At 46.1% G+C, this 22,770-nt stretch overlaps 10 protein-coding genes across 10 annotated transcripts; 5 read left to right on the top strand and 5 right to left on the bottom strand.

The window, feature by feature from the left end:
- Positions 1 to 506: 506 nt before the first annotated feature.
- Positions 507 to 848, top strand: TREMEDRAFT_66065 (uncharacterized protein; the record flags this gene model as incomplete). The annotated part of the gene is made up of 1 exon (XM_007008138.1): positions 507 to 848. One exon carries the CDS (start codon positions 507 to 509, stop codon positions 846 to 848), a length of 342 nt encoding a protein of 113 aa, XP_007008200.1.
- A 389-nt stretch (positions 849 to 1,237) lies between these two features.
- Positions 1,238 to 2,910, bottom strand: TREMEDRAFT_66064 (uncharacterized protein; the record flags this gene model as incomplete). Its single annotated transcript, XM_007008137.1, has 3 exons — positions 1,238 to 1,896; positions 2,256 to 2,290; positions 2,534 to 2,910. The coding sequence occupies 3 exons, from the start codon at positions 2,908 to 2,910 to the stop codon at positions 1,238 to 1,240; spliced, it is 1,071 nt and encodes a 356-aa protein (XP_007008199.1).
- A 916-nt stretch (positions 2,911 to 3,826) lies between these two features.
- On the bottom strand, positions 3,827 to 4,364 carry TREMEDRAFT_19626 (uncharacterized protein; the record flags this gene model as incomplete). Its single annotated transcript, XM_007008041.1, has 4 exons — positions 3,827 to 3,920; positions 4,000 to 4,088; positions 4,130 to 4,282; positions 4,326 to 4,364. Coding segments are annotated over 4 exons (375 nt in total), but the record flags the coding sequence as incomplete, so codon positions are not given.
- A 197-nt stretch (positions 4,365 to 4,561) lies between these two features.
- TREMEDRAFT_70381 (uncharacterized protein) lies at positions 4,562 to 6,580 on the top strand (the record flags this gene model as incomplete). Its single annotated transcript, XM_007008136.1, has 11 exons — positions 4,562 to 4,619; positions 4,890 to 4,924; positions 4,973 to 5,110; positions 5,158 to 5,262; positions 5,312 to 5,428; positions 5,553 to 5,576; positions 5,621 to 5,740; positions 5,809 to 5,952; positions 6,056 to 6,110; positions 6,370 to 6,454; positions 6,499 to 6,580. 11 exons carry the CDS (start codon positions 4,562 to 4,564, stop codon positions 6,578 to 6,580), a joined length of 963 nt encoding a protein of 320 aa, XP_007008198.1.
- A 205-nt stretch (positions 6,581 to 6,785) lies between these two features.
- On the bottom strand, positions 6,786 to 8,973 carry TREMEDRAFT_74890 (uncharacterized protein). The gene is made up of 6 exons (XM_007008135.1): positions 8,820 to 8,973; positions 8,718 to 8,762; positions 8,334 to 8,673; positions 7,729 to 8,272; positions 7,201 to 7,685; positions 6,786 to 7,043 (listed from the first exon to the last, which is right to left on the bottom strand). The coding sequence occupies exons 1-5, from the start codon at positions 8,967 to 8,969 to the stop codon at positions 7,217 to 7,219; spliced, it is 1,548 nt and encodes a 515-aa protein (XP_007008197.1). The 5' UTR covers positions 8,970 to 8,973; the 3' UTR covers positions 6,786 to 7,043; positions 7,201 to 7,216.
- Positions 8,974 to 10,613: 1,640 nt separating this feature from the next.
- Positions 10,614 to 14,039, top strand: TREMEDRAFT_66060 (uncharacterized protein; the record flags this gene model as incomplete). Its single annotated transcript, XM_007008134.1, has 14 exons — positions 10,614 to 10,686; positions 10,830 to 10,892; positions 10,943 to 11,002; positions 11,152 to 11,217; positions 11,264 to 11,320; positions 11,370 to 11,438; positions 11,480 to 11,546; positions 11,589 to 11,660; positions 11,690 to 11,785; positions 11,829 to 11,899; positions 12,442 to 12,470; positions 12,515 to 12,854; positions 12,927 to 13,506; positions 13,589 to 14,039. 14 exons carry the CDS (start codon positions 10,614 to 10,616, stop codon positions 14,037 to 14,039), a joined length of 2,094 nt encoding a protein of 697 aa, XP_007008196.1.
- Positions 14,040 to 14,781: 742 nt separating this feature from the next.
- On the top strand, positions 14,782 to 15,444 carry TREMEDRAFT_66059 (uncharacterized protein; the record flags this gene model as incomplete). The annotated part of the gene is made up of 5 exons (XM_007008133.1): positions 14,782 to 14,875; positions 14,913 to 14,978; positions 15,025 to 15,081; positions 15,201 to 15,304; positions 15,355 to 15,444. 5 exons carry the CDS (start codon positions 14,782 to 14,784, stop codon positions 15,442 to 15,444), a joined length of 411 nt encoding a protein of 136 aa, XP_007008195.1.
- A 411-nt stretch (positions 15,445 to 15,855) lies between these two features.
- TREMEDRAFT_66058 (uncharacterized protein) lies at positions 15,856 to 17,991 on the bottom strand (the record flags this gene model as incomplete). Its single annotated transcript, XM_007008132.1, has 3 exons — positions 15,856 to 17,047; positions 17,211 to 17,776; positions 17,860 to 17,991. The coding sequence occupies 3 exons, from the start codon at positions 17,989 to 17,991 to the stop codon at positions 15,856 to 15,858; spliced, it is 1,890 nt and encodes a 629-aa protein (XP_007008194.1).
- Positions 17,992 to 18,711: 720 nt separating this feature from the next.
- Positions 18,712 to 19,452, top strand: TREMEDRAFT_66057 (uncharacterized protein; the record flags this gene model as incomplete). Its single annotated transcript, XM_007008131.1, has 4 exons — positions 18,712 to 18,901; positions 18,947 to 19,041; positions 19,094 to 19,174; positions 19,327 to 19,452. The coding sequence occupies 4 exons, from the start codon at positions 18,712 to 18,714 to the stop codon at positions 19,450 to 19,452; spliced, it is 492 nt and encodes a 163-aa protein (XP_007008193.1).
- A 695-nt stretch (positions 19,453 to 20,147) lies between these two features.
- Positions 20,148 to 22,660, bottom strand: TREMEDRAFT_70378 (uncharacterized protein; the record flags this gene model as incomplete). The annotated part of the gene is made up of 6 exons (XM_007008130.1): positions 20,148 to 20,448; positions 20,683 to 21,018; positions 21,384 to 21,968; positions 22,225 to 22,319; positions 22,364 to 22,466; positions 22,509 to 22,660. 6 exons carry the CDS (start codon positions 22,658 to 22,660, stop codon positions 20,148 to 20,150), a joined length of 1,572 nt encoding a protein of 523 aa, XP_007008192.1.
- Positions 22,661 to 22,770: the final 110 nt, after the last annotated feature.

The raw sequence follows: 22,770 nt of genomic DNA, 5'->3' as shown, positions 1-22,770 counted from the left end.
CAGAATGACCCGAAGCTACCTCGGCAGAGTGACCGGAAGAAGGCGACGATCAGTCTGGCAGGCCTAGCAACCTCGAGTGTTATGGTCCTAGACCTAGGCCCTTGACTCACAAATCAGGTCGATGGGTCCATGAAGCCGCGTATGCGTCGATCTCTCCTTAGGTCGAAGCGGTCGTCTCACACTGGTCGAAGCTTCCAGAGGTTTACGCTAAGGGTATTTAAGTTGACCTGACCTAATCATCTTCCTTACTCAAGGTTCATTAGGTCTTCCTCGCATTTCAACCTTGACACGCAAGTCACGTAGGGATCAGTGAGTTCTTGTCAGATTTCCATAACTATCACCTATCACCTTAACACTCATACTTAATCACCTTCTATTCAAAACTCTCCACTACGTTCCCTGTTACCTCTACAGCCCAAATCTCACTTCCTACTTTCATTCAATGTCAACAACATACAGTAATCCAACATGGATCATCCACTAACTGCAGTCCATCAACTTTCAAAATGACCGACCGTATTCATCGCGAAGCAGAAAAGCAAGCTGTTTTATGGCGTAAAGCAGCTGATATAGCAAAATATCAAGCTACACAAGAATCTCATCATCGGACTCGTAAACAAATACAAGATGCTTCTGAAAAATTAAAAGAAGTTTGTCGTCAATCTCTCACCGATGCAAAGATCGCTCAAAGACGTTTGGAAGAAGCTGAGAGAAGAGTTGAAGAAGCTAGATTGGAATTACAGAGAAGGAAACAAGAGGCAAAGTTATGTCAACAAGAAGCAATGTTACGTGCTCAGGAATATGGAAGGTTGGTCAAGCTTGGGAAAGAGACGAAGATTATACGATGAGGAAGTGAAATGTGTGTGAAGGAATCATGGTGGACGATTGATGAGGGAGAGGGAAGGGTAAGGGCGTCATATGATTTTGGATGAGAGATGGAATATAGGTTGATAATGAGTTGATCATTCGCTCGATATTATGCATATATGGAACATGCCATGGATGATACATACATAAGTGAACTATTGAGACTTTAACGTCCTCGAGAACTGTGGTATGTATGGTATTGTATAAATTACGATGATATCCCGGTGAGTTTCACATAGGATCATATTCTGACCATTTGAAACTACAGTACACCCACCCAATCTCTTCCAATCCACATTCTTCTCGCTTAAAGATTCTCATAGCTCATAGCTCGTCTTGATATACAGTATGTAATAACCACACCCAAGGATCAAGCTCTCATACCCGAACTCGGAGGGTCTGAATTATGACCCACCCAAAAATTCTTGTCTCCCTCTTCATCCTCTTCCATACCAAGTCTCCTCATTAATATCTCAGAATATCCACTATCCCCCAAACTCATTTCATCCGACATGAAATCTTCTTCTTTCCCGTCTTTTCGTTCTTTCTCCTCCTTTTTTCCCTCCAAACCCATGTCATACTGAATCCTTCGAGCTTGCTCAGCTTCTTTCTCTCTTTTAAGCTTAGCGGCCTCTACCAAAGTCCTTCCTTCTTCCGAATCGTACGATCTGGAGATAGTGGGTCGAGTTTTGACTTCCTCTATACTTTTCACAGGATTCGAAGGTCTATACGAGATGGAGTTGTCGAATGAGGATGGCTCGGAGAAGGTAGGATGAGACGATGTCTGAGAGGGTCGACGAAGAATACTTTTCAAACTTCCTTGATTGACTTTGGATCGTTGGGCAGTAAGAGAGATGGGTGAGGAGGACAAGACAGTCTTGAGACTAATAGTCTCTTGAGTATGTTGGATTTGTCTTGATAATTCCTCCGCAGCGCGAGTCCAATAGTTGGCTTCTTGTTGAGCCATATCATGTGTTTTTCGAAGTTGTTCAAGGAGATCGGATTCGGACATTTTGAAGTTGATAATTACTTTTGAAAGTCAATCAAAGTCTTTCTGATACATGTCGGGAAAGGGTGTGAGAATTGTGGGAGGATCAGATGATTCGAGAAGTTTGAGAAGAGAGACAACCTCACTTACCCAAGATGACCAAAGGCCAAGTTGATCAAGTGGTTGATCGATCTTGTTTCCTGGACAGTCTGGTCGACGGTAAACAGGGTGAGTGGTAAGATTATCAGTGATGGTGGATGCAGTGATGCAGATGGAGAGCGGGAAGAAGTAGGAAAGGAGGAACGAGGGTGATGAGGCTTACACGTTTTTCCCTACCCATTCAAAGGGAATGCGACATTCCATTCTCTTCTTCTCCGCATGGCGAACACGAGAGACTCACGCAGTTGGACTCCACGCCAATGACCGACTTTCACCCTGACTCGGTCAATAATGCTCCTCTTCTCAATCGTCCTCTGAACAATTCATGTCAGTAAGGACAAGAAGAAACAAATGGAGAGTTCGGCCTATCATCAATTCCCTTATCTCGCAAAATGCTTGGATATCATATTCATTCACCTCGCTCAACAACTTCTTTCGTTTCTCCGCCCTTCCAACGGGTGTGAATTTAAACGATTGTTGTCCAACCTCCACCCTTGCTTCTACTGATTCTGAGCCCACTTATGCCCTTGCGCCCACTGATGCAGTTTGGTCGACGGATCGGGATTCTGACTCTGCTGCGCCGCCCGCATTTGTTGTTCCGCCTGCATTCTAGCTTGTTGAGCCATCGCCTGTTGTTGTTGTGCGACCTGTTGCATAATTCTTGCTTGTTGTTCAGCTTGAGCAGCTGACATTCTCGCCATTTCAGCTTGTTCAGCTGCCGTTTGTTGTTGTTGCGCTCGAATTTGAGCGACATGTTGAATAGCACCTTGTTGTCGAAGTTCTTGTTCGGTTTGAATGGCTCTTTCAGGATGAAGGGGATAACCTTGTTGAGTTTGTTGGCTTTGAAGATACCATTGTTGATAAGCGGAGTTGAGTCGTTGTTGATCTGAAGACATGATCGTGTGGCGAGATGATGGGAGATGGGTTGAAGGGTGATGATTTGAGGGTGAACTTTGAGGCCGACCGGATTCTGGTAGTCAGACACACAAGGTTTTGAATTTATAAAAGGAGAATCATTGACTTACAAGTTATCACGATCTTATCCTATGAAACGGTGGAAGAACTGGTAGAGGTTTGAATAGGTAATTTATATACTTTCACCCATGGGGCGCTACTTTCGCCCGAGACAGATAAGATTTCCAATAAATGAATGCGGCGTTTCAATTACAGTCGAGACGATACCGAGTAGGAAGCGTAGCGAAAGGAGACCATACGTACAGCATCACGTTCGTGACACTCCAGCGAGACTTCTACCTTGAACAAGTTAGTGGTGCCACTTGGGTCACGGATGGATCCCCTATCTTGATGATCATCACCATATCCGAATCTCCTCTTCGTAGACCTCGTGAGGGATGATTACCAGACGAAGCGTTCGATTGAAAGAAAGGGTAGGTCAAGTTGACGCAAGTTGATGAACACTACGATGTCCTCGCGTATGGCCATGATTGATTGCGGACAGTCAAGCGAACTTCCGGGCATCAACAGATTGCATACCCGGCAATTCTGTACCTGAGCGGACTCCACTTCAGTGAGCAGATCAGAAGCGGAGTTGGGACTGTCTGTCAGAATATTCTATGCACCGGGATCATCAGACTGTCAATTCCAGTACGACCCGTCAGAGAGAATATGAAGGGTATTTGGAAGAAGACTGACAGATTTTATGCTGATTCGAGGTCCGGCGGCGTGAGGTCAACCCACCAAATTTGATCGAAGCTGATCTCGACCTGTTGGGAACTCTGTATTATTGACATCTATATCTTTCCGAAAAAAAGTAATAGATATCAGTAGTTCAATTTTTCTGTCAATCAAATATCTCCATAATGTGCATCCGGTCTCTTCTAGTATTTTCTTAAGTGCCTTCGGTCTGTTATTGGGAATCAAAGCCAAAGCCGTTGGAATGTTTTCCCTGCTCATCAATACCAGAATCGTCCATTTCTCCGCCATTCTTCAGGTACTTAGTGAGGGATAACATGAGAGGAACGTACGGTTGCTCTATCCACATATGATAAGGTATCTTCGGACTGAGAGAGTCCAACTTGCTGACTAAAGATCGAAGAGAGTCTTCATCTACGGTCTAGACGTCAGCTTCTCCACCCCGTGGTGGCAGCTATTCACCTCCATCACCACCTTTCTCATACCCAAAAACCCGTTTCCATCTTCGCCTTCTAGATACGTCTTGACATTGGGGTGATCCCGATAGACGTGTAATACGGCGGTGGCTGCATGAGCACTTTGAGCCATCATGGGACCTAAAGGCCAACCGTGAGTCTGATCTTGTCAACGTCGCTCTTTCTGGGGTAGGGATACTCACAGTCATCAAGTCGCGTCGAAGAATGATCTGCATGACCAGATTAGACGATGTTTTGGGAGTTGTCATGATGTTCAAGTCGACACTGTCATTGGGATGATGCCCATAAGTAGGTCAGATTCATAGAATCATAGCAAAGTGATCCAACGTTGAGCGGAGATAAGACTGAACTCCGTGACTTCCCTCCCTCCTTCTCACTCGCAACGTCATCAGAAATTGCATGAAACATCTTGAACATCATGTCAGGCGACAAGCAACAACTGCTCGATATGGGCTTTGAGCAAGCTCGTGTAGAGTGTGAGTGAAAGGTTTCCTTGCTCCTTCAACAACATTCCTCCTTTCAGATGGCGATGGGTCTTTTGCATAGTCCCTTCGTGGGGTGAGTGGTGATGGTAAGGTGACTAAGGAATGAGGATCATGGGGGTTGAGAGGCTAATCTAGCATCTACTGCTCCATTCACTGTATATGCGAGTAGAATGTTTTAGGAATGCTGGACACCTGTCGATCATATCTCTTGCCTAATTGCCAGGAGTAATTCTGAAAAATGGAAACCTGGCTGACGAGTAGGGGCCTTGAAAGTGACAAAGAACGCCGGCTTACAGGTACGTACATTCCATCTCATCATTTTTACTATTTGAATGACAATCTAGCCTGCGATGGACCATCTTTTGGGCAATGCTGAGAAGCCAATACCCGAAGCTCAATCCGAGATCCCCGAAGACGAAGACGAAGAGGGGTTGAAAGCTCATATCGCCAAAGTAGGGGGAGGTGAAGAACTGGTCGCTAGGGTATGTCCAACCTCCTCCATCTCCATCTTATTATCACTAACGTCAAGTCTATCAAATGTTCGGAATGTGGGAAAGTATTCAGATCAGAAGCATCAGCTTCATTCCACGCTGAGAAATCCGGACATCAACAATTCGAAGAATCTACCGAAGAAGTGAGTCAATTGCATATATCGCGAGTATCACGGAGGCTGATGAAAGTAGATAAAGCCGTTAACGGAAGAAGAAAAGAAAGCCAAATTGACGGAGTTAAGAGAAAAGTTGGCTATCAAACGTGCTGCACAGGAGAAAGAAGATCAAAAGTCTAATAAAGCCAACGAAGTGAGTCGTTAAGACTTTCTAATTTATTCCTAAGCTCGGAATGTTATGCCCCAGTTGGATGAGGAATGATGCTTCTCTGCGAGGGATGATCATGTATACAGAGAGAGTGTTGCTGATAATGTAGGCTCTACGACGGAAAGCTGGACAGGTGAGCTTAAGCGTAACAGAAGCGAAACACTAGCTGACTACTAGGACGTTAATCGGATTCGGGAAGATTTAGAGTTGAAAGAAGCTCAAAAGCTTGCGGCACGGAAAAAGAGAGAGAAGGTTGAAGAAGCTAAAGCACGTGCGGCGATAAAGGCACAAATTGAAGTATGTTGTTTCTTTCATGTCACGTCGTTTTCAATAACTCCTGGCTGTGTGAATTCGTTGACATGTAGCTGGATAAAAAAGCGAGAGAAGAAAAGGCAGCGAGGGAGAAGGCTTTGAGGGAAGGGAACGCACCTAAAGAAGCGGAACCAGTGGTAGCTGTAAAACCTAGTGCGGCTATCAAGAGTAGTGATAATCCAGAGACTAGACTTCAAGTACGTCAATTTATCTACTTTACAATTCCTTCTCACTCCTCCCCCACTGTCTTCATGTTCCTTCGCGTAAATGACCTAAATCGTAAAAATCGCTTATGATCAGGTACGATTATCAGTTGGAGGACCTCCATTGACCAAAACGTTTCCCTCGGACAATAGTACGTATCTGGTTTCTTGTTCTCACCAGACTTCCACTGCCCATCACCGTCATGTCACCTTTGCCGCATCCTAGCCTGCTCTCATTTGACCCCTACCTTCGTCTATACTTGTATGTAAGCACCGGAAATCCGGAGCGGCTTCCCAAGTAAAAATGATCCCTTGCCGTTCAGTTCTCTTTGTTGTTTGCCAGTATTCAGTATCTCGAACGAAGAGATAGCCTCTCCAAGCGGATATACGTAAGAAAGTGCTGACATCCAGCCCTCATAGACGTAGCCGAATGGGTCGCCTCGGAGAATCTGGCATACAACGTCGATACCGTCACCTTCGCTACGACCTTTCCCCGGTGTGTCTGTCCTCTTACTCAAAAGCTATAGCTGATCCGGGCAGAAAGACGTACTCAAGAGAAGAGATGAAGAAGACGTTGAAGGAGAATGGTTTGACACCTTCTGCAGTTTTACTGGCTACCTAGGGTGGCCGTACCATGAGCAAGACATGTATGAGTTGCAATAATATTAGTTGTGCTGCAGCATTGTGGCACTTGTAAGTTTGTGGCACTTTTGACAATCCCGATGTGGCATATTCCGTGCGTCTAAGGACCGATGCCCTCAGAGAGGGGTCCAGTACCGTTCGATCGTCAAAACATGAACGGGTTGTCTCATTGGGTGAGGCTTTAAATGATTCATGTCCTTCATGCACCTACTTTGTTGTGAGCCTCTAAACGTCGGGGTGGCCTTTCTGAGTGTGTGAACACAATGTCGGAGTACTGCCGGCAGAATTGGGGCAGTACGATCGAACGTACGGTGAACGCATTAACCCTTCCTGCCATTTGGTCCAGCCACACATTGTCGGTAGTTTGACATCTTACACAGTTTAGGGATTTGTGAAGAGTAGAGAATGTGTACAAGGTTGTCGGGTTTTTTTTCTCCTTTTCCCTTCATTGTCAGCTCTCTGCCATGTAGCCGCGGTGTTTCCTTCCTTGACGATTTTCTCTGGGATCCTAGGAGCTAAGGCCGCTCTCACACTTGGAGCACCATGCTGGGTGTGTTGAACGGATGTAGATAAAGAGAGATCAGTCAATCAATTACTCACCTCATTCCGGCTCGCACTACTCCGCACTCCCCCCCTCTTTGAGGGCTGCATCGCGCTCTCTTTGTGCTAGTCTCTCCAAGTAACGCCGATTCGCAATTTCCGACCATTCCTCTTCCCTCTCTCTGTACACCTTGTCCAGCTCAATCATATCCTGTAAATAAGGATCATCCTTGAATCTCTCCAAAGCATCTGTAAACCAGTCCTCTCTAGTCGCCGGCAAATCCTTCAAGTCCACGCCTAGAGCTAGATTTGTCAAGAGATTCGCCAGCAGGTGATCGTGCCCTTCCCCGATCATCCTGTTGAGCAAAGGATATAGATGACCCTTCCGGACACAGTCAGCCAGGTCTGGCCTCTCATGCCTCTCGTACGCTTGAATGAGAAGTTCATCCTCCAGACTCAACTTCTCAAGCTCGCAGCCCGGCATCTCTGGTTCCCAGCAGAATCGCGGAGACGCGAAAGCCTCGGCTTTGGTGGTGACATAAGCCCTGTGATATCAGCTTCTTGTGACCACTGAATTGGAGCACTCACCATTCCCAATCAAGTACCGCCTCGATATGTCCGTCGATCATAAGAAGTTGTTTCCCGTGAGTGTCAGGATGTTTGATGAAGAAGTCCAGCTCTTCCCTCCCCAGCTCCTCGCATTGTTCTACAACACTTCTGGCGTGGAGATGCTTGAGATATTGGTCGAGAGGACCATAGCAAAACAGGTATCCGGCTCGCGTCAACTTCAAAATCAGGTCAATTTCTGCAAGATATCGATCGCGATTGGTCTTGAAGGGTCCGAAGAGGAATGGAGCTTCTGGACCTGAGAAAGTCAGGAGAGGACCGGTGGAGAGAAGGTCATTCGAAGACGTTGACTGGGAAGGGAGTGAAAGCGGGTGGTCTTTGGGAAGAAGTGAGCCGATACCGGAATGGAACGTCGCCTTGCTCAAATTGATTTGAAGTTGAGCGTATTCATCGATCACTATCTGTATCTCCTCTTTTGAGACTCTTCCCTCGGTGAGGGGAACAGGAACACCGGTCCATGTCCGGCCTTTCATCTTTTCGATGAAAAAGTAGTGAAGCGGGTAGTCTATGAGTGTCAGCTCATTTCGTTGTCACCACAAAGATTGACAGAACATGTGAAGGCCCACCATTGATACCAGCTTTAAGAACTGGAGAACCTTTCCAAGCTTCAGGTACCTTGACTCCAAAATTCTTCAATACTTTCATTGTTTCCACTTCGCTTGCCACAATAGCCTCCTGAATAGCTCGCGAAGGAGCTCCGGGATATCCCATTCTGAATCTAACAAGCCATTCCACACCGTCATCAAAGGTGATAGGGAGATGACCATTAAATTCTCCCAAGTAGTCAGTTTCCCGAGCTTCATTCCAATCCTTTGGTATCTTGATGGTAGCCGTATGTCCAGGACGATGTCGAGAGGCAATCGAGGCTAAAGTCGCTGAACCAAGTGCTTCCAGCAATGGCGGCCACTGGCTTCATCAGTGTCAGATGCTTCGGTACAGTATGAACTCACCCGGCGACCATTCATTTGAGCCCAGATGCGGCGACACTCTGGTAACTGTAGTCAAGCGTATCAGCAGCTGCAGGGACTTGACGGTGGAAGGTCAATACTCACATCAGGCCCAACCATTTTACACTCGTGCTCCACACCCCGTATGTGCTCATGACAGCGTATAGTCATGCACTGTCGACACCGATTGTTTGCGTGAGTCACGATGGGCTTATCACAGCCGTCCAGCTCACATGTCGAATAGCTGAGATACATTGTCGATACTAGTGAAAGAAGTGACGAGAAGGAATGAAAGACAAGGAGACGAGACGAAAATTTGATCGCGCCCTTTCGCTAGTCTCACCGTGACAAGGTGGCACGTGGCAGTTGCATCTTTCTTTACATACCACCTACTACGTGCATAACGTCTGCAAATACTCCACTGTACCGTACATAAACCACTACTCGTACTTTTGGATCCTTGACGTATAATGAACGTGGAGTTCCCATACTTGAACTCTGATCAGCATGACCAGGAAATGTGAGGTGATGGGCGCTACATACCTTGGAAGCCAAAGTCATCACTGGTTTTGCTGCTTCTTGGCGGCCTCCGCTGCTGCTTGTTCGGCCTTCTCCTGGGCGTTCTGAATTTCGAGACCTTCCCGTCAGTCTAATTGTATCGTTCATGTCAATGGTTATAGAAATTCATTTTTCGTTCAAAGTATGAAGGGGTGCAATGACTTACAAACACCACAGTATTCATGGCTTTCCTGTGTGTAGCGGAGACGGCAATGTTGACACAATTTCTGTTTGTCTGAGTTTCAGTATCTGATAGTTCCAACATGTTTGAATGATCTGTGATAGCTCAAAGAAAGGTAGAGAAGCCTTCATGAGTGGCGACCCAATGGGCTCGAAAGGGGGAGAAACTCACGAGCCGTACAGTATTGGTCTACCGGCTTGACCATCGTAGAGCAGTAATCTTTTCGACATTGGATCATTTTGACGCGGTACTACGAAAGAACTAGGAAGTTGGCAGGTATGATAAGAGAATGAGTTTAAGCTGATTGGTGAGTGGTGGAGACCTCATAGCAAACGATGATGGCTTTTACGCCTTTCATATCGGCAGAAGCTGAACAACCCTTCTTCGAGGAAGCTTCTTGACCATCCAAGTGAGAAGACATGGAGGTCTGCCTGGCGTCGCCTCTATCTGTCACAAGAAGATTCTATGACCTGCTTATCACTGATGATGATTGATAAAAGGTACGTACATACGTCGTACCCCGACTACCTTTCAGGGTTTCAATTTCCGACAATGAGGTGGGGCTCTCGGATCTCGCATCGGAGCTAGAGTTTATCTCCTTCACTAATTTCCGTCGTCTGCAGTGGTCCGTCATAGTTTAGACAAGATGGAAGATCATATCTGTCGGTTTGGATGAGAAGAATCACCATAGTTCGCCGTCAGATATACTCTACTCTTCCACGATGTTATAGCCAAGAGCTCATCAGCCGCGACTCGGTTTCTTGGAGACGCGAGCGAGACCGACGCACGGATCATCGTGTCGGAACCTTCAAACCGGATCATACTCGGGTTGCTTTCAGGGCTTCGGTCAATTCGGCTCGCTTACCTATTCAGGCCATTGCATGGTCCCGCATACGACCCAACAGAAACTTCTCCCACCAAAGTTGGGAACGTACATACTCATTCATCTCCACGACTCTACGTATCGGCCTCCACAATTCAAATGACCATCTAAATAGACCGCCTCATCTCCGCCTATGACGGTCCGTTCATTCCCGAGTATGTTCCCCTCGTTCCCCGTCGTAATGGCCCCCTCATCAGAAACCCTGCCACTCTCAATAACCATCAATCAGTCTCGACTTCGGTAATTCATCCCTCCTCCCCATATAGGTGAGAACAGCATGTCTGAAGTCCAGTCATGTAACCTTTGTGGTGATGAACTAGACGAGGATGAGAAATTCGTATGTGGTCCATGTAAGTCAAGTGTCTACAGAAGCATGCTAAAAGCAGGCGGTTGCGTTCAATGTGGTGGACAGGTCACTAAGCGGGGTCATTCGCTGTGCACTTCTTGTGGGAGAAGACAAAAGACCGAAGGAGATTTGGGTGCTAAGTGACAGGTGGAGGATGTCCTGCATGTGGGCTTTTGAAACAATGTCTATGGAAGGAATTCTGTAATGGGTGTGAGTGGTCCCTTGTCTGCTTATTCTGATGAAATCGCTGAGAAAAACAGGCGCTTGTGGGGTCTGTGGAGGAGAGCTTCAGATGAAACATTCAGATTACCATGAGAAATGTAAGTTTCTTCTTTTCTTCCATCAATCAGATCCAACCATAAATCTCCACTCGATCCGGCTTCTTTCAAGACTTACGACGGCTCTTTTTCGTATGTAAGCAGAGATGAATCTTGAATTACTTTCTTCGTCACGTTCAGCTGATTCTCAGGTAGATGCCACGCTCGAAATTGTATGTCTCCAATCGCCGATGAAGGCGATCTGTACTGCGAGAGTTGTAAGTGTATCTTCTTTTCATACGATCCTATAACACTGACGTCAAGGTGCGTGTCTCAAATGCGGCGCTCAAATAGAAAAGTATTCCGGCTTTTGTGATAATTGTGAGTTTTCTCTACTGTCTCCCATCATGACAGAAAAGCTAAACTCAAGGTCGGTGCCAACGAGAAGGTTGCGGACTTCCACTGTTACCGATAAACCTCGGGAAGTATTGTGAGGAATGTGAGTGAAAGACCGAGTCGAAGAATCAGACTGATCATCAGGCCAATGTCAGAATTGTCCAGAATATAAATCAAACCATGAGGATTATTTTTGTCCTGCATGTGAGTTGTTTTTTTCCGTGATCAGATGTGACGGATGACTGATAAGTAGGCCAGAAAGATCCTTGTCCGGAATGCAACAAGAGAGTATGCTTGGATTTGGGGAACAATCAATGCAAGCATTGTGAGTTTGATGGTTGATATATGTACCAGTGCCCAGCTCATATATACAGAGATCAAAACGCAACATAGAGCTGTCGGACCGCAACGTAAGAAAGGAAGGAGTTCAGTCGACGACCTTCGAACATAGTGAGTGTGACGGATGGGTAAGTATACATGTGCGAGTACGCAGTTGTAGTGGTACGGTTACCCCTGTTTGTATTGAAGATGAAAATTCAACATGCATCATTGTTGTCAGTCATGGTCAGTAGGGGAGTGATTCCTGATCCCGAACTGAAGCAGCCAAAAATCATCACATTCGCCATTTTGGGGGATTTGTCCAGATCTCACTCTAACGCTTCCTCAATATCCTCCCTATCCTCCCAGATCGCCCATGTTCTACATGATAGGCCAGCAAAGGGGCGTCAAGTGAAGATTCTTTCTGTGTACGCACTCTTCCTGACAATAGACATCATGACGACGATCAACACGTTATACGCCCTTCACCCACCTCGGTTTCTTAGAGACATGTCATCCTCATTTCCTCACGACCACTGACTCATTATCTGATATACTCGTGACTACCAGATGTTTCTTCAATGGACTACATGCGGGTATCCCGACTGTCATCGCAGGTTCCTAGGAGGTTACCACAACACTTGCTACTCCTGCAATATATTTCTCTGTCCTACGCATTTCACACCGCCATTTCACGATTGTGATGAGAATTCCCCAGTAAGTATCCCCCCCCTTACCACTTGAAGCTTCTGTATTCATTGTGTAGGAAGGACAGGCTGAACTTGGAGTTCGACACATGGAAGTCAATAAGCGTCGAGTGAGTCCTTCAACCATCCAAAACATCAATGACTTACGTATTAGTGGCTTCCTATTTTGTCTGATCTCGCCACCGTTGATTTATACCAGCAAATCCGTTCACTCCGTCCAGGACACGAACCTACGTTCACTCTTCCCACAGAATGGGGTGATTTGAAGCGATTACGACTGGTCAGCTCTTGGAACGCTCATTTCGCTATTGATTTTGAAGACGGGGTGAAATGGTTGTTGCGTATCCGTCAAGGAGCATCAGGTAGTCCCCCGGCAGAAATACAACCTTTTGTTCTGGAGAGTGAAGTTGAAACCCTTCGAGTTCTGCATAGGGTGAGTGCAAAGGTCCCAAACGCTTGGAGTCATGGAGTAGATCCAAACACAGATTTCACGAGTAAGTGTTCTCAGTTTCATCACTCTCCCTTTTTTTCGAGTCCTTGAGCGGGGCGAAGCTGATCAGAAACAGAATCTCCTTTACGTTATTTTTTCCTCGAGATGATGCCTGGTAGAAAGTGGTACGGTCGTCCAGCACCAATCAGTGTGGGAGCGATAAAGGGACTAGAAGCTCAAGAGAGATATAAGAAGATCATCGACGAATTCGTTCGCTTTCAACTCATTCTCGCCGACGTTCCCTTTCATGGAGGTATCGGAAGTCTCTATCCACTTTCTTTAGTCTCTAGTCCACTCTTCTCAAGCGACATAGGTATAAGACCAACTAGTAAACAACATACCGATTATGCGCTCACAGGCCCATTAGTCGACTTCTGCGGACCCGATCGTCCTCGTCTGTATGGACCATTCTGGTCAAACAGAGATCGTTACTTGGCTCAAATCGACCTGATTTTAGACAAATTGTGGGAGCAAGAGCTTTTGGTAGATGAACCTTTACACATGTTTCTTGGTCATCTCCACGCAAGAAAGATGGTGGAAACCTGTGAGGAAATGGCTAGAGAAGAGACAGAATTCTTCATCAAACACCCGGACAGTAAACCCGACCAGATGTTGGTTTTAGATGATTCACTATCTGCTGTGTTAGATTGGGAATGGTAAGTTCACATTGAATAATCATTCTACATTACAAAATTATCCCTCGAGTAGTCTTTCCTGAAAATCTGGCTGACTGCTCAGGGCTTATGTCACTACCAAAGCAGAAGCCTTCTCTTCCCCTCGGTTCTGCTTCGGAAGCGATAGGCACATGGCTGGCTTTAACGACCTGGGCGTTGAAGAAAAGTACATGATTGAGTGTTACAAGAAATATGGACGTCCCGACTTAGCGGAATGTATAGAAAAGGGGGCGATATATTATCGACTTTTCAATATAATCGGATGGTGTCCGGACGTAGATGATCTCAATGGACTCAGTCGAGCGGTGCTGGGAGAGGAGAAAGCAGGGACTCTACCTGAGACGAAAGATGCTTGGATCGAAGATGCTCTTGTACGACTCAAAGATGATGCTAGGGTGTCTGGTATCCAAAAGTTACAACAAACTCAAGATGAAGAAAGGGAAGTGGCGATAGAGGAGCGGAGTGCCAAGCTAGAAAAAGGGTCTGCTCTAACGGAAACATGGGGGTGGACTTAGAGCACAAGATCGTTCCGTCAATGTAGTACGAAGTGTCTTCCAATGAAACATCATGACGAAGCTGGACATATTTTCGGATCATTTCAAATTGTCGATGCCGAGTGGAAGATCGATCCACGATTATCGTCGGGATGGGGGTCAAAAATAATCCTGTCAACCATTTAGATATTGACATACCGAGAAACAGGGCGGGAATTGATTACGCAGTCTTGAGAAGCTCCAATGAGCTCAGATTGATGTAAACCCCCTCTTTCTCGCCTGAAATATGCGGATCCTGCCTTGGACCCTCAACGCAGACGACGGAAACAATGATTATCCGAGCTTTTGACGTGGTCATGACTTCCCGGCTTACTTCCTCCTCGACCCCATTCCTCAACACATTGAGATGACCTACTCACGTCTTTCTTCCAACAAACATGTTGCAATCGAGAATAGGAGTACGTCCACCAGAATGTACTGTGACCATTTTCCCTTTCGGTAACTACAGTCCCAACGTCGTATTTGTGTCTCGCACCCACAGGATCTGACCCCGCCCCGATAAATTAGACTTACGAATATCGTCCTCATGTCATAGCCCTCTTTTCTTGCAGCATTCCGGGGTGATACAACCTATGCTTCTGACCTCGAGGTGCTTGCTTGAGCATGTCAGTCCATCCGATTGTATCGCATATCTTAAATAATCACTACTGACACATTTCTTCACAAAGTAAGCGTACAATTCTTTATCGACACAGAATACGATATGGCCAAGACGGGGAACTCTAAATCGGCCAAACCGAAGATGCAATGTTACATTTGCGGCGTGCAGAGGACCACGAGAGGATTCTGTGATGATTGTGAGTCTATTGTTGAACGAGTGAAGCTGATTGTTAGGCATTTGCGATGTATGTTCAAAACCTGTGGAGAAGATGGGAGACTCTACATGTGGACAATCCACCTGTACATATATTTACCCTTCGGTCAACCCTCTTGAGCTGATCATCAGGTATGTGTCAGTGTGGAAACGTATTGCCTTGGATGTACGCTGAGATGTGTAAGAGATGTGAGTTCAATTGATCATCAGTGCTCCTTGAAATCTCAAATGATCTAACATCCCCTTGTCCCTCTTCTCCCGCGCCTTCAAATAACGTAGATGAGGATGAACCGAGCTGATCTGTGTAGGTGCTGACGAGGCCGAAAAGAAAAAACAGCGTGAACAAGCCGCTGCTCAGCTGTCCGCCAACAGCTGTCAAGTGACGGCAGGATCATCCACGAATCAGGTCAAGGTATGTCCAGAGGGAAAAGGAACAACAGTGTTTTCTAACTGATTGCGCAGGAAAAGACTTCGCCTGAGATTGACGCGGAGGGCTACAAATTGGTTTCCAGAGGTCGTCCTGGGGTGAAGCAGTGGTACCAGACTGATTGAGTAAATCATTTTGACAGAGACAGAATAAGAATGTAAATCATGCTGTGTTTGATTTTTCTCAGTCTATGTGTCAGCAATGTTAGTAATTAGATAGAGGTGCAAGGGTGTGGAAGAGTCAAGAAGGATGTAGAAAGAATAGTTGATGATTGTTCAATACAAATTGGTCCGTAAACGTCCAGCGCCGATAAGCGAACTCTTCTTTCCATAGCCTTGACATATATTCTGAAGCTCTACTCAGGAGACATGGTCATCGATAAACAGTAAAAATGCGGCTGAAAGAGAGCGAATTATTTCAACGGTAGATCAAGGGTTGGTCGAGTGTATATTCTTCAGATCAGCGGAAGACTTCGCGATGAAAGGTCGAGATGGAGATTTGGAAATGGACGGGAGAACTCGTGAGAGACTTACCAATCATTGAGCCATAGCCTCATCTTGACTATCATGTCCTACTTCACTTTCCAGATACTTTTCCAACTCCCACTTTTCCTCCGTTTCCGCCGTAGCTGCTGACCCTTTGCTCTTGGCGCTCTGATTACTCTTATTGCTCTGAGCACTAGTGGGCCTCTCGTGTCTTTTGACATCGACCCCGAGCAGACCGGGCACCTTCGACGTCCTTGTTCTCGCCGATGGAGGTAAACCAGGTGTGACGGGAGAGTATAGTCCAGGAGAGGGAGAAGCGGTAAAGTCGATATTGTCCTTCTGTCTTACTTTGATAGAGAGAGGTGGGGTACTATATGATTCTGGGACGAAGTTTGCGAAGAACTCGTCCTGTGTGTTTAAGGGGTGAGGTGTGTTCCATCCATCTATCTTTCCCGACCTATATGGCATTTCTTGATCCCCTTTATATTCGTACCTCGGCAGACCGCGAAGATTCAGAGAAGACAGACGAGGCCGCTCTAGAAGAGAAGGAGGAATCGGTTGTGCCATAGGACTATCGAAAGAAGTGTTGTAAGACAAGGGACCGTCCGATTTCTTCGATACTATGGATGGAGTACCAGTCCTGCTGGGTAGATTACTTAAGTTAGGTCGACGTGGAAGGAGTCCGATCATTCTTCTCGTCTTGGCCAAAGCTGGGGACATAGACCGAGGAGTGGGAAGAGTAGGAGCAGGTAAGAAAGCAGGAGTGACGACGTAACTTGAAGCGACCGATAAATCCGCGTCGGTAGTCATGGACAGATCCGGGGTGGTCATCTCTTTAGGAGTGGGCATGGAAGGTGCTTCAGATGATTGCGACATCCCTGTAGGCTGTTGAACGGAAGACATGCCGTATCGCTTTGGAGTGATCGGGGCGGGACGTGGAAGATAATCTAAGAATTTACTAGGACTAACGGAAGGGACGGCTTTCGGAGGTCCGATGGATGATTTGGCTGGACGAACTGGTTGATGAGTTCTAGCCGGTGTTGTTGGAAGAGCGAAGGGATGAGTAGAAGGTAAAGGAGGAGCGACAGTACGAATGGAACGAAGGGTCGTTGTCGAACCTTTTTTCGCTAACGAGCGCAAGGTAATGAGTGACGATTTCCGAGGAATTGGTAAATTTGGATCTTGGACTGTCCGGGGTGGAGGAAGAGGTAGGTTGAGAGGATGACTGGGGACAGGTGGAGGACTAAGGATCAGTTCTTCCATGTTATATCTCGGCAGCCCACAACCTACACCGCATCTCGTTGAAAATGTGTCACGCCGTTTCGTCATACTGATTACAACGGAATGAGAAAACATAGATACCAGTTGATTGTGACGTTATGCTGAATGGTAATAAAATGACTCACACCTGCCTCTTTTTGGGTGTCAATCCCAAACGCCGGGCCAAATCACCAACCATACTTCTTCTGGGAGTGATCGGGACAGGTACAGGTGGTACTTCTGGAATATCCAAATCCATTCTATCAGTCTCACCACTTTTCCTTGTTTTCTTCTTACTCTTGGTGCTCCTGGCACTCTCAAAGCTTTTTCTCGGTCTGATACTATCTAAACTTTTCTTGGGTCGACTGGACTCTGCGCTCTTCCTCGGTCTTACCGACTCTCCAGATTTTCGAGAACGCCAAAAACTCTCCGCTGTTGAAGTGTGGGAATCTGGACTACCGGATGAGGAAGACCATCGAGATTCTTCCATGATCCTTCTCGGGTTGGTATGTGGAGTACGAGGAGACATGGCCAGTTTGAGAGCCCTCATAACGTCTGTGAGAGCCCGCTCGGCGGAAGTCTCTTGAGTGTAGGCTTTGTAGGGTGAAGTGTTGGAAGGGGTGATGGAAACTCGACGTCGTTGACGTGTGGGTGTTGTAAGACGTGATTGTTTACTAGGTGAAAGGGATTGTCTTATCATGCCGGATGTAAACTGATCGTCAGCCCTGTGCTGATGATGAGAGCTTGAGAGGTGCGGGTGCCATGAGTGGGGACGAGAAGGAGGAATGTGCTCACCAAACCAGAATAGCCATCGGATGGAGCGAGACTTTCACCGGACCATCGATCATCTGGGTTTTGACCTCTGCTTGAAGTGGGGAATGGTACTGGCATCGCCACCGCCGGAGAACGTCTATGATTTGGCGCCATGTCGACGGGACAAGCTGCCAAGCTGATGTTGCGATGACCGATTATCGGTTATGATTCGTCACTCGTGAGCTGTGAAAGAAGATACCACCCCGTCTCTCGTCAGTAGGGTGAACAATGTCAGATTGAGAGAAAGAGGTGTAAGAATGATGGAGTGAGTGAGAAGATGTTTGATCCAAAACATGGTGATAGAAGCTCATTCAACGTGTGAGCCAATGTATCATGTCTCAACTGGACATGACTCAACCTCCCCGGGGACAACCAACATGAGTGAGACCGGCACACATCCAGACCCTGATGTTTAATTCAACACGAGTGTCCTTACATTGCTGATTCTGACTATGGCCTGTGATTCCTGAGGAGCCGAGCCGCGAGCCGAGAGTGGAAAGGGAAGTGTTTGCTGGCACATGGCACTTTGAAGAATCAAATAAATCTGAAACACGGAACCACATCCTCTAACACACCTTGACCAAACATCCCCAACCCCACGGTTACAATTTGTGGGGCTCCACGAAACATCACCGTTCACGATCGAACCCATCTGCGACCGAATTTCGACTTCACCACGTCACTGTTCACCTCCATTCCCACTGCAACTCCCGATCGATCTCCATCTTCAGACTGACTACGAAGTGATCGTCATGACGTCTTACGCTACCGATGACGATATATACAGTACGAGTACAGTACGAGTACACCTCGTCATGAAATCCAATCATTCCCATGCCATCCAAAGTCCTTCTTCAACCTCGGGTACTCTCTTCACCTCTCACTCTCAGACCTAGACCCGTTCTGACACTTCCGAAATTTATCTACCGCGCAATGTCTCAAGCTCAAGTGCCTACTTTTGGTTTCTCCGAACGTAAACCATCTGGAGAGGAAGCAGCTCTCATCCAAGATGTCCTCAAGTTGTGTATGTCTCTCGAGTTGAAAAAAGAGCTTTGAACTGATGAGGTAGACCAACTTCAACCTGTCAGCGCGGCGTATGCAAGGTACGACCAGAAAGCCACTTTTCATGATCCTATCGGACTAGCTGAAGGGCTTGAGTCTGTGGTGAGTCACTCTACTGGTTGATTTTAGGGTACGAAGGAAGCTGATTCGGAAGAAAGCCCAGTTCAATTCGATGCCAAAGATTTTCTCCAAGTCTGAAACGTTGGATCTGAAAGTGTTGGACAACCCTCAGGTTGTGAGTTTCTTATTGTAGGACTTCTTTCTGACCATCCGCTTCTCCTCGCTCCTCCCCGTTTGCTGCGCATGATTCAGCTGAAGTATGAGCAATTGACAAGGTCGTTGCGAGTCAAGCGTGACTGGGAAGTTGAGCATCTTACTAATCGCCAGAAACCCCCCTCGGTGCAATTTGCTCTCGCTCAGAACTACCACGTCAAGACTCCGCAAACTACCAAGCTCGTCAATTCTTTGATCACCTTGACTGTGGATCCATCTACAAAGCTCATCACCCAGTAAGTCTGGTCGGTCTCTTTTCGCCTGCACTTGCTTCGTTTGCTTCTCCCATAGCCCTTACGAACTCCAGGGCGTCCGGTTGAAGCTGAAAATGGTCGTTCACCACTCGACCGTATATACTGTAATATGTGACGTCCCACATTCGAAGAATATGCTGAACCTAAAAACGGGGCAGAGCTGACTTTCAGCCACGAAGAAGAATGGGATGGAAAGGAAAACACAACTTCTTCCGATGGTTTCTTTGGTAAATTAAACGAATGGAGGAAGAAAGCGACTGCGGAACTTGTCAAAGCTGGTGCTGATACACGTCCTGTGGATCAACAGTGATGGGTTTGTCACGGGTCCATGTAGCATACAGCATATACCAAGATACGACGTCCTGTAGTAAGATACGATGTAGACCGCATACTCTCTTTCAGCATATGTATGTGTTACAAGAAGTGTCGTTATCCAATTGCCAGCTGCTGATAAGGACAAGATCTCCCGACAGCACATTGACGCCCCAGTATTTGCCCCCCTGAGAAAGTCAAATATCGCCCATTCATCCCCTGAGTTAGCGACCGTGGAGTAGAGTATTCGTACTTTTAAGTGGAGACGAACATTGAGACCAACACATAGAGGGCCAGATATAAATGCATGTGCAAGTGTTTGGTGAACTCGTGAATTCGTGAAACGATGATATCATGAGATACTCGATGCTAAAACGGTGTTTCCCTCAACATGGCAGAACAACACCATAAAGGTATCCAAACCATATAAACTCCGACCCAAGTGATATTCCCATATCTTTCCCATTCATCCTTCAAATCTATCCCATGACGCAAAAACATTCTCACCCAAGCTGGGTTGAAACCTAATAACATCAATCTGACCCAACCGCGTGGGACAAGATTGATGTATACAAGTAATGTCAATAATACAGATTGAGGGAAATTGACCATACCTAACGTAGGGATTAAAGCACCGTATAAGAGTAAAGACATATTTTCCATACTTTTTCTTTCTTCATTCAACACTTCCATCCTCCTCATTCTTCCCTCTTCATCCTCTCCCCTTTTCTCAATCTTGGAATCTAGATTTCGTTTCGTAATCCCCTTCTTCCCTTTGAATTCCTCACTTTTGAGTTTATCATCAACGTCTTTCTCCACTTCAAGTGTATGCGTAGAGGTTCGAATATGTATAAGAGAAACCGGAAGAGAGAAAATTGTCGTAATTCCCGGTCTAGGAATGAACAATGCTATTAAACTGAATTCCGGTAATTCTATCATCCATGATATCAACCCAATTAAATGAGGTATGATCAACCATAAAAACCCTTCTAATGGTCTAGGACAAGATAAACCACCGATAGTGAGTGAAGCACCGAGTAAAACGATGGAAGGAAGGTAATTCCCTACTGGAATAAAATATGATGGACGTGGGATTAAGTAAAAGAAATAAGATGCGTGTGGTCTTTCGAGTAGGTTTGATAATGATCGTAGTGTGCTTTCGATTATTTTACCAAGAGTGTGGAATCCATGTGGTGATGATGATGGGGGACAATATAGTGTTAGAGCGTCTATACGATGTCTGATTTATTAATTATTCTTCAATATTGATCATATCCCACACTTTTTTGAAAACATGTTCTCATCCTCGATATTCTCATCCTCGTGCGGGGTCGACATGGTGGATAAATTTTTGTGTGTGGAAACATGTCACTTTCACCCTAGTATCTCATCCTCGACGGAGTGCTCAAAATTCGACCGACGGTGATACTCTTGTCATAGATGTGAGAAGAGTCGAATTTGTGTTTTGACCACAGAAAAGACTTTTAAACGCGAAGATCTTTAAAAGAAGAGGAAAGTTTGATAATTCCAGATTGTCATATGAGGTCATGTGAGGAAAGGGCGTTCGGGGGGAGAGAGGAGGAGGGGAAGGGGACAACGACTTACCTGGCCAAAACTCCATGTGCACCACTAGCTCTACCCAAAGCGGTGAATTTTCCATGTTCCCATAACCCCTTAAATCCTATTTTCCATCTCTCCCACATTCCATCAGCCTCATCAACAACATCATGAACCCTCATAGGAACACCTCCAGTCCATCTAGCAATATGTTGAACAGTATTGATCAAATCTTGATTAGGTAATCTCCCATTGATACCTTCGTAAAATATCCCCAAATGACTGAAACTATGACCAGGATAATCGATATTCAGCGATGTCCAAATCCGACCGGGGAAAAGAAGATCGTATGATTTCATGAAATCTTCTAAACCTTCCATATGACCAGAAGGGAAGATGAAGAGGAAATCGAACGCCCACTGAGGTTGTCCTCGTAAGAAATGAGCGAGAGATAGAAGGATGGAGATTCCTCGAAGGTTTGGGGTTTGAAGATGGGAGATGAGAGGGGCAGAAAGGAGGATCGTTTCTAATCCTGAGGAACGGGGAGGGGAGAGGAGAGAGTAGGTTGATGTGGAGAGTGAGGATGTGTGAAGGCCAGAGGAGGAGAGTGTTGACATGAAATATTCGGAATATCTGAGATGAGCATCTCCTTTTTGTCCTGCTTTTCATATAAACGTCTCAATTCCCGACGTCACTCGTGGCAGAGTCAGACCCCCGCGACCGGGTCTAGTGAGACGGAGATATTGTTCAGCCAGAGGAGGATGCACAGAAGTAAAAAGTAAGGACCGTGGAGGTGATTTTGCATGTTGGACCATCAGTAAAATGTCAAATATGACAAGGACGTAAGTAGGGGTGAGAAAAATGGGAAGAATACATCAGAAGAACTCACTGGGCAAATGAAGCATTCTTATCCCTCAACTTTTCCAGCTCTCCCAGGTATATATCAGCTCGATGTACATCTCCCCAATCCCAATACGTATTGACCTCATCATCAGCTTCCGAGCTCTTCATTCAGAGCAAAAGCCCACTTGACCGGGTTGTAAAGCATTTTCATCAACATATGTCCTCTTCCATAATCCTTCATAAGGTAACGCGAGGATCCATAGTACACCCACAGTAGCAAGTATGAGTCTATTATAAGTTCTGTCGTCGCGGTAAAGGACATGAACGTACCTTATGAGTGATACTCGAGATGAAAGAGCTCGAAATATCTTTCGTCGACGTACGATGGTCTTTGCCAGAGCGGCATGTTCGGGAGTGTAGTTGATTGCTGTTAGATTTGGAGTACCTCTTCTCAGTCGTATCAACCTCTGGAATAGACTCATGGATACGTGGAATGAGAGGTGAAATAATGAGGGAAAGGGATGGGGTCAATGTGGGGAGTGCAAAGTGGAGGTGTCCACTTTGAAGAAGGTTAAGTAGTTTGAAGTTGTCC

Source organism: Tremella mesenterica (genome assembly GCF_000271645.1).
Source record: "Tremella mesenterica DSM 1558 unplaced genomic scaffold TREMEscaffold_18, whole genome shotgun sequence".
Classification (NCBI taxonomy): Eukaryota; Fungi; Basidiomycota; class Tremellomycetes; order Tremellales; family Tremellaceae; genus Tremella; species Tremella mesenterica.
This window is presented reverse-complemented; position numbering and strand designations above follow the sequence as displayed.

Excerpts from the sequence above, each read along its gene's own strand:
- TREMEDRAFT_74890 (XM_007008135.1), bottom strand. The coding sequence starts at position 8,969 with ATGTATCTCAGCTATTCGACATGTGAGCTGGACGGCTGTGATAAGCCC. Across the intron at positions 8,763-8,819 it reads GTAAAATGGTTGGGCCTGAT|TTACCAGAGTGTCGCCGCAT; the intron begins GTGAGTATTGAC and ends GCTTGACTACAG. Across the intron at positions 7,686-7,728 it reads GCGGTACTTGATTGGGAATG|GGCTTATGTCACCACCAAAG; the intron begins GTGAGTGCTCCA and ends CTGATATCACAG.